Consider the following 11042-nt stretch of genomic DNA (forward strand, 5'->3'; position numbering starts at 1 on the left):
ACTGTGGAATGGCTTGATCTAAATGGTTCTATGATGGAGATTTTACATGCAGCTCTTTAAAATCCACTGCAGTAAACTCACCTTCCGAATCTTATTCCATCTATTACCTAATTAAGAGCAAGTGAATTAACATCAAACAAAAATGTGGAAATCCCGTTCCTGGCTCAGTGCAAATCTTTTGAACTTATTTTTCTTGTTTGGAGACCAAGTCAGTGCCATCATTTTCATAATTGAAGGACTGTGAAACATTTTACACAGTATTTCATAAAAATTCTATTTGATCTTGAAGGATCTATGATATTTGGAACAACTTCCCTCTAAAAGAAAATAAAGCTAGAGCATCATTATAGAAGCATTCATACATATGAAGATGTCTCTCTGTGCTTTATTTATAAAATGCAATCTCTATAAAGATATCTTTAAAGAGGGCAACCCCCTGGGGTTTCCTCCTGCCCTGGGAGTTTTTCTGTCCTCTCAATAAATCCTGCTTTAAAAAAAAAAAAGATATCTTTAAAGAATAGCTTCTATGGTGTAACCAAAAACTTTGTGACTGGACTTAACAGTTTACCAAAGGAGTCAGGAATGACATATGAGGGGAGGATTCCAAAAGACCCAGAATTATTTTTTGGAGGGTGGGCCTCTTGTAGTTCAGGCTTCCCTTGCTTGGTAAGTATTCTAGGAACCCACTGACATCCGTGTACCAGCTCACATTGCTGTGAGAGGCTGCATTTGGCTTCAGCGATTTTTTTTTTTTTAGAGAGTCTTTCAATGTGTTTGCCCATTTCATGATGGGTGATTTATAAGCACACTTGCCCACACTGCACTGTCTCAGCAGTTTTGGACCCAAAATGGCATAAACCCTGTGCCCCACTCCCCTTATTCTCCCAATGTTACCCTGAATGACTTTGGTTTTTTTTTTGGTGAAAAAAGTCCTCAAAGGGATGCCTTTTGCTGATGTGAAAGAGGTGAAACAAAAACAGCAGGGATCAACATTGACAAGTTCAAAACTGTTTTGAGCTGTGGAAAGAGCGTCTCAATAGGTGTATTGCATCACACGGAGAGTACTTTGAAGGTGACTGAAGTTTAAACATGTGAGAATAAATACACTATTTTTTATAAATAAATTCTGGATGTTGGGGGGTCCCCTTTGTACTGAGTATCTATCCTGGGCTGCCCTCACTTGTCCTAGAAGATCAGTTGCCTACAACAGTGTCGAGCATGGCTGATCAATGTTTCTCCAAAGAGTGACTGTGCCAAGAATTGCTAAACACCACGGATACAAAATAAGTATTTGTTTCGTGTTTTGAAGGCACTTAAGCCTAGGTAGGAGAGAGAACCCAGGACATTCTAAAGTCAAGTGCAAATAATGTTCATGACACCCGCTGAGGGAGATTAGTGAAGGGAGACAGTAGTGACGGCCTGACCTTAAAGCACGCAGAAGGCTTGTGTGGGGTCATTGCTTGTCTACACACATTGTAGAATGAGCCTTGTGAAACTCTTCATGGCCTGGCCTCCCTCTCCCTCTCCAGTTTCATTTTTTATTGTTCTTCATGCTCCAGTTGGGGATGTGCCCACACACACACGCGTGCGCTCTTACCCTGTGTCCTTGCATGAAAAGCCAACTCCTCCCTGAAAAGCCACCCATGCCACACACTCTCCATCTTTGTAAGCCTGACTTTGCTAGGGAGCGGAGTCCACTGACCGCAAGGCTTTTCCAACAGGATGGAAGACTCAGGATGGCCCCTTAGACTCAGGATGGCTCTACAACTTTAATCCTTCCCCACATGGGCCCATAATTCGGCAGACCTGGATTCTCTGGCCTATCTCTTTAGTGGCATCTCAGGAAGACGGTCTCATCTCAGCTTTGTTTTTTCTCTGGCTACATCCCTTTGATCCAATTCCCGGGCCTTTCTCTCCCCAGCACTAAATTAATTAATTTGCATTTCATTGTTGCATGACTTGGAAACGTCTTCCTCCTTTTCACCTTCTCCAGGCCCTGAGATCCAGAACCATTTCTTCTTCCTTCTAGCTCAGTGGAGTGCTAGGTCTGCAACTGAGTCTTGTTTTAATGAATGCAGATGGCAGAGTCTTCCATAAAAACAAGTGTTGGAAAAGACCAAACGTGGGACTGGGTTTCATTTATAGACTCGTGGGAGACTGGCTCTGTCTACATCATAGATCTCTGGGCCTTGAAACCTGAACTCAGTCACTTTACACTATGGTTATGTGATTGTGTCTTTGGGGGTGCAAGTGGTGGTGGTGGCAGAGACAGGCTGTGTCCAGGAAGATTTTACATGCTGAGGGTCATCATTCTGATTTTGATTAGCTTTTATGCTTAGAAGCCACACTGGTTGACAGGAATTGTAATGAATAAATCACATAACATTTTCCTCAGGATTTGCATACGTAACAGACTGTCAAAATAAGACTCTGTTTTGTTTCAGTTTAGCAGAGGCTCGAGTCCCAAACAGTGCCTGACATACAGCTCTGTATTCAAAGGCAGGTTCTGGAATACCTATTTGGGACTGCAGGGGAGGCACTGAGCCTTAATGACTTTTCATAGCCGATATCCCCCTTGAGGAAACCAAAGTACTGACGCTGACAATGAAGTCCTAGAGACTGAGATGCACCTTGCTAACCAGATGTTTTTAATCTGAGTTAAATGGACACATGACTCCTCTGTGTTTTTAGATTCATTGGTGGGCTTCAGAGCGTTTAACCTTCTGTTTCCGTTCCTTTTTAAAAAATGATACGGTAAAATATCCTAACATAACCTATCATTTTAACCATTTGTAATTATACAGCATTCATTACATTCACAATGTTGTGTAGTCATTACCACTATCTATACTCAAGCCTTTCTCATCGCCCCCAACATAAACACAGCACCCATCCACTGCGTGCGTGTGTGTATACACACTGGTTCCATTTTTGCATGGAAGGTTTATAGCTATGCCCCAGAATAGCGGGAACCTTTTCACATTTCTTGGCATTGCTGTTGGCAATAAGGGAAGACTGGATGAATGGGCCCCAAGTCTAACTTGACCCTCAAGTTCGTTGATCTGGTCAGTGTCATTCCAGTGTCACGTACCCTCTCCTTCCTTGGTCCTGCCAGGAGGGACAGTACGACAAGCCCCTGTTAGCAGCACAGAAGCCAGTAGCCAGGCGGTCAGGGTCTTCCTTCCTGCTGCCCATTTTTGCACCACAGAGTCTGGTCAGATTTCTCTCCCTTCGAGAACCACCTGATTTTTGGGAAATGTGTTATCAACTTGGGCATCTGAAAGGGCTCATGGTTAAAGGTTGGCATTTTCTCCCATGTTCTTTCTGGAGCTCACATATGAGGTCACCACAGCTCCCAGGTGTTTCTGCTTGGGCTTGAGGCGGGAGAGGGGGGTTGGCTATAGTGGAGTGACTTCACAGTTCATGCTTCATCTTTCCTTTTCCACCACGCATCAGCGACAGGACAGGAAATAGGGGGCAGAAAACTAGCCCCTGGGCTGGGGGCTGGGAACCAGAGAGCCCCACATTCTAGCTATGTAGCCTCCTGGGGTTGAATGTCTTAACCTTGGCAAAATACAGCCATCACTTGAAGCTGTAACCACCCCACCGATATAAGATGGAAATATTGTTAATAACCAGTCATCAGACAGTGTAGTATAATGGAGAGTACACAAATTTTATTTTTTTAATTGGGAGGAAATTAAACAATGCATACAAACTTTAAACTTTAAGAAGGACCCCAGGTTCACATCTCAGCTGTTCTTCTTCCTGGGTAAGTCACTTCACCTCTCCTTGGACTCTGTTTTCTCTTGAGTAAAATGCTTGTGAGTAGTTTTTCTTTTTTTTTGTAGGTTTGTTGTAAGGAATGAATTTGATAGCAGTGTCTTGCTCAGAGTCAGCATTCAGCAAGTGGTAGCTATGAATAACATTGGTCATAATAAGGTGCTACAATAAATGACAGACCAAAATACCCCTGTCCTCCAAAAAGGGTGTAAGAACCATGAAACACTGGATGTGGCACTTTGGTCTTATTCTCTGCAGAGCCCTTTGCTCTTATGCTTAGTAAATGGATGCTTCTGCCATCCCTTCTCATGCTAGGGACGATGGCGAGATGAACGCTGAATGGCATCCAGCCCTGGTGATGTTCTGGCCTCTTGTTTCTCCCCTGGGTGGATTGTGGCAGCCCTGTAATCCATGTGTGTCCTCTGGGGTCGGCAGCTTCAGGAAGTATTCAGCAAGGCTGGAGACAGCATCATGAAGTGTCACATACCCCAGCACTGTGCTTATTATGTGACGCTTTGAGCCCCAGAATGCTGTAGAAATAGCTTGCAGTGATTGGATTTCTTTTTAACAATTTTTGGGATTTCGTTTATGCCTTAATGTTTTCTCCTTTTAGACAGAGCACATGCTTTTTTAAAAAAAATCTAATTGTATGTTTGCTTCATGGTGTATAATTATATCTCAAGTAAATATATAATTATGGAGTACTTTAAATTAATATTATTTACTTGATTGAGTTAATGATTCTGGAGCTATTAGCCTATTGTGCTAAGGATAATTTAGCCAACTTTTAGCTGAGACTCATTACAGGAATTGACATTTGGGGTGTGTGTGTGTGTGTGTGTGTGTGTGTGTGAGAGAGAGAGAGAGAGAGAGAGAGAGAGAGAGAGCTTTTTTTTATTTTTTAAAGCAGGATTTCTTAAGAGGAAAGAAGAGCTCCCACAGTAGGAGAGGACCCGAGGGGGTTGCCCCTGACATGGATTTTAAGACCTTTAAAAATATTGCCTGGGGAAATAAATTTCCCATACTTTTATTCTGGAGCAATCTTTTAAAAAAATCAAAATTGATTCACCTGTTCCTTCCTCAAGATATCATATATATAGACAAATCTTATTACAAAAAGGAATTGCCAAATGAGCTTCACTCCATTATTCTTTCACTCATTCATCTGGTTATCAAATCTCCTGAGCACCTGCCATTTGAGTGAACATGGGGCAGACAAAAATCAAGAAGCTATGGTCTCTCTCCTCATGGATCTCAGTGTTTAAAGGGGGAGACAGATACAAACAGTTGATTCAGGACAGCTTGACAATAAGCTAGCACTTACTGTGTACATGTTGTGCTACTTAATTCTCACAACAATCCTATAATGCCCATTTAGACTTTACACGCAAGATAATTGAGGCTTGGAGAGGTTGGGAAGTTGCCTAAGGCTAATCAGATCATGGGTGGTAGTTCCAGGGTGAAAACCCAGCCTGTGGCCTTAACCATGTGGCTCTACTGATAAAAACCGTAGTAGATAAATATAGACACAGGTATGAGTACAAAGATGACTAAGTATGTTTGTCTATGGGTTTTAGAGAAACTGTCAAAGACAAGAGAGTATTTGAACTTGGTTTTGGAAGGATGAATAGGAGTTTACCAAGGGAAGAAAAAACATCGCACACAGGAAGCAGCTTGTAGGCAAATGTACATTTTATAATTCCTCTGACAGCAAAATTTATCTTCCCAGTTATTCTATATTTTTAGTCAATAAGTCATTTCTGTTCCTTGAGAGCACATCAGTGGGGAATATATTTGAAGGTAAAGATTAGACCAGAAACAGTGTTGAATCCTGTCGGATAAAAGGGGCAAACCATTACAGAGTTTAAATTGGCAGAGGCCTGATACCGGGTCACCCTGGATCATTTGGTAGCTACGTCAAGCATTTCAAATACTTTGTTTAATAAACCATGTTTATAAGTCCCAAATATACACAAAAACGGGTAACATGGAAGGTCCCCCGCCATTGCCCCACAATTATCTTGCAGAAAAATGTTACAAAATAACTAAAAAGACTGAGCTTTCTTGGCAGCCCCAGAGAGAGAAGCTGTGTGTGTTTGCTTTCAGATATCAGCCTCACAGAGACCACAGATGATTTCCCATTTATATTTTGCTTAGTTTTCATCTGGTTACCAGAAAGGGGCCGAGGCAAGAAGTTCCTCCTGCCGCCTTTGCCCCCAGTCAAACATAGGGAATTTGAGCTGTTGGGGTTTTCTTTTTTTGATTTTTATTTTAAAGATGTGGAGTACCATTCGGGCTTTCTTAGGGCAGTGGTGTCAGTACTGCAGGGCGCGTCTGACGACGCACTGTATATACAACCCGTTACTTCGCCAGAATTCCCTTTCGCAGGAGATGGCACCTGGCTCCTCTTCTCCTATCCAGCCATTCAAGCTGGAAACCTGGGGGTCATCTTCAGCTATTTCCTCCCCCACTTCCTGCCCTGCTGTCTCTCAAGTCTGCCCATCCACATGCACGTGCTGCCACCATGTGACCTGTCGCCGAGTCTCCTGTCCAGGTGTTCCACTCGTGTGTCTCCTGAATCCCTCGGGTGTGTTTGCACCCACTGCCACTCAGCCATCCCACGCTGCCACCCTCCCTTACGTCCTCTCCTCGCCACCTCCTGACCAGTCTCCCTGGCTTTAGTCTCCTGCCTTCCGCTTCCATCCTCTATACTGAGGTTGGGAGATCTGGAAAGTGCTGATCTGAGAGCTGCTTCTTCTTCAGTGCTCTCCCAACTCTCTCATGAGACCTTGTAGGATCTGGTCCTTCGGTCTGCATTCTCGCCAGACAGGGCAAGAATTCCTTTTTTTCCCAAACGTGGCCAGCTCTATCTGACTTCAGGGCTTTGTGTTGGCAGTTACCTGATGAAACAACAACAACAACAAGAATAGCTACCATTTATTGATCATGTTGTGTGTATGAGATTCTGAGAAAAGCCCTTGAAGTACATTCTCATGTATTATCCACAGCCCTGTGAGGTATGTAGGTAGGTACTATTCACTGCATTTTATGAAGAAAGAGGTCACAAAGTTTGTCCACATCTAAGCTTCTCCTTATTGTCTTTTAGTTCAGTTAGCAAATATCTAAGCAGTTGGGGCTGATGCCTAGTGTATTTGAGACAGATGATAATCTCAACCACTATACTGCTGTAGCACGATGATGTATATTCGAAGACCTGGGCTATATTGCTGGTGCTGGTCAGCAGTGTGACTCTGGAGAAGACAACCTCTGAGAGTCAGTTTTCTCATCTGAAAAATGGGGACCCTATTAGTGTCTGTCTCATGATCAGAGCCAAGATGCATTGTTACAGCATAGTTGATGCTCCACAGTGTGTTCAAGGAATGTGTGTGCTCAGTGCCTCTGGGAATTTAGTGTCCCTTCATTAAAAGAGAAAAATGTAGGCCAGGCTCGGTGGCTCAGTGTGTTGTCCCAGCAAATTGGGAGGCTGAGGCGAGTGGATTGCCTGAGTTCACGGGTTCAAGACCAGCTCAGGCAACTTGGCGAAACCTTGTCTCTACAATAAATCAAAAATTAGAAAAATTAGCCAGTCATGGTAGAGTGCCCCTGTAGTTCCAACTACTTGGAAGGCTGAGGCAAAAGGATCACAGGAGCCCAGTAGGTCAAGGCTGCGGTGGCCATGAGTGTGCCACTGCACTCCAGCCTTGGCGATGGAGTGAGACTCTGACTCAAAAAAAGAGAGAGAGAGAGAGAGAGAGCCCGGGCGCGGTGGCTCAGTTTGTAATCCCAGCACTTTGGGAGGCCAAGGTAAGTGGATTGCCTGAGCCCATGGGTTCGAGACCCACCCAGGCAACTTGGTGAGACCTCATCTCTACAATAAATAAAAAACTGCTGGGCGTGGTAGCTCCGGCTACTTGGAAGGCTGAGGCAGAAGGATCACAGGAGTCCAGCAGGTCGAGGTTGCGGTGGCCATGAGTGTGCCACTGCACTCCAGCCTTGACAACAGAGTGGGGCTCCAATTCAAAGAGAGAGAGACTGAGAGAGAGAGAAGAGAAATCCATGCCCAAGCCTGCCTTTGGCTCACGCTGGAGCACTTTTCATGTTACCGTGAAAGCGGAGATATAAAATTAGGAAAAGCGTAGGATTTATAAATTAATTCTCTAATTAAGCATTTAGCATGGAGGTCAAAACATCTTATACTTAATAGAAATTGCCTCTATGCAAGCTCACAAAACAGAAAAAGATCCAAACGTGTAGTGAAAATGGTCTAGTGTGATTTAAAATGTTTTTCAAAATGTGTTTTCATACTTTTACTGAAACAGAATTAATGTATTTTTAAAAACTGCATCAGACCCCTCTTCTTTTTGCATTTGGACCCTGTTCTCAACTCTGGTCTGGTGACATTAAAAGGATGTGGCATCATTTCTGGGAGTTGCTTGGTACGATGCCTACCTTTGGAGAGGAGGTCGCTGGGGGAGCTCATTTCCTGTTCCTTGCTCCCTTAGGTCTCAGAATGCAGCTGGCCCATCAGGCAGGCCCCCAGTCTGCACAACCTATTTGCCGTATGTCGGAATATGTATAACTGGCTACTACAGAATCCCAAAAACGTCTGCGTTGTCCACTGCTTGGTGAGTAACCTTCTGCTGATGGTGGTGGGGATGCTTTGGTTTGGTCAAATATTGATGGGCTGATGCAGAATGGTGGACAGGTGGCATTTGAGCTTAATAGGATTTGTTGAGCCCATACTTAAGAGTTAGGTAATGTGAGGGGTGGAAATATGGGGCAGGGGTTCTTCTTCATGGCTTAAAGCTTGAGTGGGAGAGGCAGATGTGTACACAGCCCATATACCGTGGAGACTCTGGGATGTGCTTAGTATTATAAAAGATGCAGAAATAAGTGTTGTGGTGCCCAGGCGGTAATGCCATTGATCTTTGTGTGAATGAAATGGACATAAACATATTGGCGTATTTATTTTTCTTCCTATTTGTGTTTGATAAAAATAAAAGAAAAAGACACCTATGCCTTACCAGGATTATGTCTGTAATCCTAGCACGGTGGGAGGGCAAGACAGGAGGATTGCTTGAGCCCAAGAGTTCAAGACCAGCTTGGACGATATAGTGAGACTTTGTGTCTACAGGGGGAAAAAATTGAGCCAGGCATGTGATGGAAAGCGCCTATGGTCCCAGCTCCTCAGGAGGCTGAGGCAGAAGGAGCGCTTGAGCCCAGGAGGTCAAGGCTGCAGCCGTGATTGTGCTGTGGCACTCCAGCCTGGGTAACAAAGTGGGAACCCTGGCTTAAAAAAAAAAAAAAAAAAAAAAAAGGCACCTATGTTCTTATAAGAAATCATGTAGATGGACTGTATTTTAGAGACATTCTTGGCAGCACTGATGGTTTTTCTGACCATTGACTTCCCAGAGTTTCTTTCCCCAAACCATCTTCTCAGACTTCAGCTACCCTTTGAAACCCAGCTTTCAGTAAAATCTTTCTGGTGAATATTTTTACAATGCAGACATTGCCACCGTATATCTAAATGTCTTCTGTGGCATGTAACACTCTGCATCATTCCAAGCTCTTCCCTTGCTTGTTTTCCCAGTAGACCATGATCATCTTGCAGGAAAGCACTGGGTGTGCCTTCTTTGCCTTTGTTCCCCAAGCATGAAAAGTTTGAAGAATGGGTTGAATACACGAACAAGTGGATACACAAATGGAGGATCTGAGCATGAAAGCTGGAAAAATTCACTGCTTCTATACACCCTAGTGTATATGTTTCTGTTGTAATATTACTTGATTCTCCATCCCTGCCCTTTCTTGAGTGACAGCTGGCTAAAGCGAGGAAAAAAGTTGAAGAACACTCTTTCTTCTTTCCACTTCTCATCCCCAAACTCTTGGTACTAAAGGAAAAACACTTGGTGTTTGTAGGAATTTAAAGACCAAAGGGTTTTCCTTTCCAAGGCACAATAGATTATGTAACAGAGCACTTGACTTTTGGGGACTAAGCAGCCTTAAGCACCTTGGTGATTTTGTCTACACTCAAGAATTTTCTAGAAGTTCAGAGAGGCTGTGTCTCTGACAGCTGTGTAAGGAAGATAGCTCAGTAGAGACCAGAGACTCCCAGTTCTAGTGATAAAATTGTAAAGAATAAAAACCCATTGAAGAAGAAAAAAGAAGCGACAAAGGCCTGTGGTGCTACTGGGTGTGTTTCCACAGCCTCCCTTCACAGGATGTGCACAAGCTGGATGGAATCCATGCCAAGACTTTGGTGAGCAGAGAGAGTTGGGGGTGGGGGCCCTTATTTGTATCTTAATATACTGTGTTTTCTGAAAAATAATTAGCATATACTTGTATTTAACTTAAAAAACAAAACTTAAAAAAAATACACGCAAGACAGAGAAAAGGAGGAAACATGGAGCGAAGAGCATGGAACTGTGAAAAAGAGCCAGGAAGATGAAATTCCCAAAAGAATTAAGATCAAGAAAAATGTGTTTTCTTTTTTAAAACAATGTTTGGAATAAGGACAACAACAAATTCCTGAAGCGCGTGGCATACACTTAATCTTAACCTTTTAATTCTAATTCCTTGATCAGAGGGAGCAAATGTCAAGCTAAAAAGGACAAAGCTGATAGGTGGCGAGATAAGAGAGCCTCACAACCCCTATAATTAACCCGCTCTCTAGAGTTAAATTATGCGACAGAATGCTGAAAGAACTGGGAGAGGCAGCGATGAGGGTGCAGGAAGAAGAGGTGTAGGGCAATGGAGAGAGGAGAGTTTCCCCAAAAGATGGAGGAGGTTGGTCCTGGGAAGTTGCAGGCTGGCAAGCCTGATGGTGATTCGTGGCAAAATTCTGATGTATTTTTGCGTAGATGACTTTGAAGTCTTAGAAAAGATGGAGTCCTCACTGGCTCCTCAAGAACACACCTAGCAAAACAACTGAACATTTCACATGACTCATAGACCAGTCGAGATAGTTTGTTGGACTCCTGGAAGATAGTTCCCAATTTGGGCTAGGTTGTTATACATTTATTTGAGTTGTGACTGAATATCTGCTTCCAAAGTCAGGTGACTAATGGATCAGGTTTTATTTAGTCACTCTTGGAATCAACAACTTTGATGAAGATATAAAAACGAAGCCTATCAGTTTTCTTAGAATCATGAGGGTCACAAAATGAGTCTGTTTTTTTGTTTTTGTTTTTGTTTTTGAGTTGGAGTCTCACTCTGTCACCCAGACTGGAGTGCAGTGGCCGCTCCCGGCCACCGCAGCCTCG

At 43.4% G+C, this 11042-nt stretch overlaps 1 protein-coding gene across 2 annotated transcripts in view; it reads left to right on the top strand.

Annotated features, from left to right (window-relative positions):
- DNAJC6 (DnaJ heat shock protein family (Hsp40) member C6) overlaps window positions 1-11042 on the top strand; it is a 161762-nt gene that overhangs the window by 110307 nt on the left and 40413 nt on the right. For both annotated transcript variants that reach the window (XM_008066164.2, XM_021716620.1), the window contains exon 5: window positions 8286-8408. In XM_008066164.2, the coding sequence (XP_008064355.1) occupies window positions 8286-8408 (123 nt within the window). The remainder of the gene's footprint in view (window positions 1-8285; window positions 8409-11042) is intronic.

Source organism: Carlito syrichta, unplaced genomic scaffold, assembly GCF_000164805.1.
Source record: "Carlito syrichta isolate Samal-C Ts95f unplaced genomic scaffold, Tarsius_syrichta-2.0.1 Scaffold308850, whole genome shotgun sequence".
Taxonomy (NCBI): domain Eukaryota; kingdom Metazoa; phylum Chordata; class Mammalia; order Primates; family Tarsiidae; genus Carlito; species Carlito syrichta.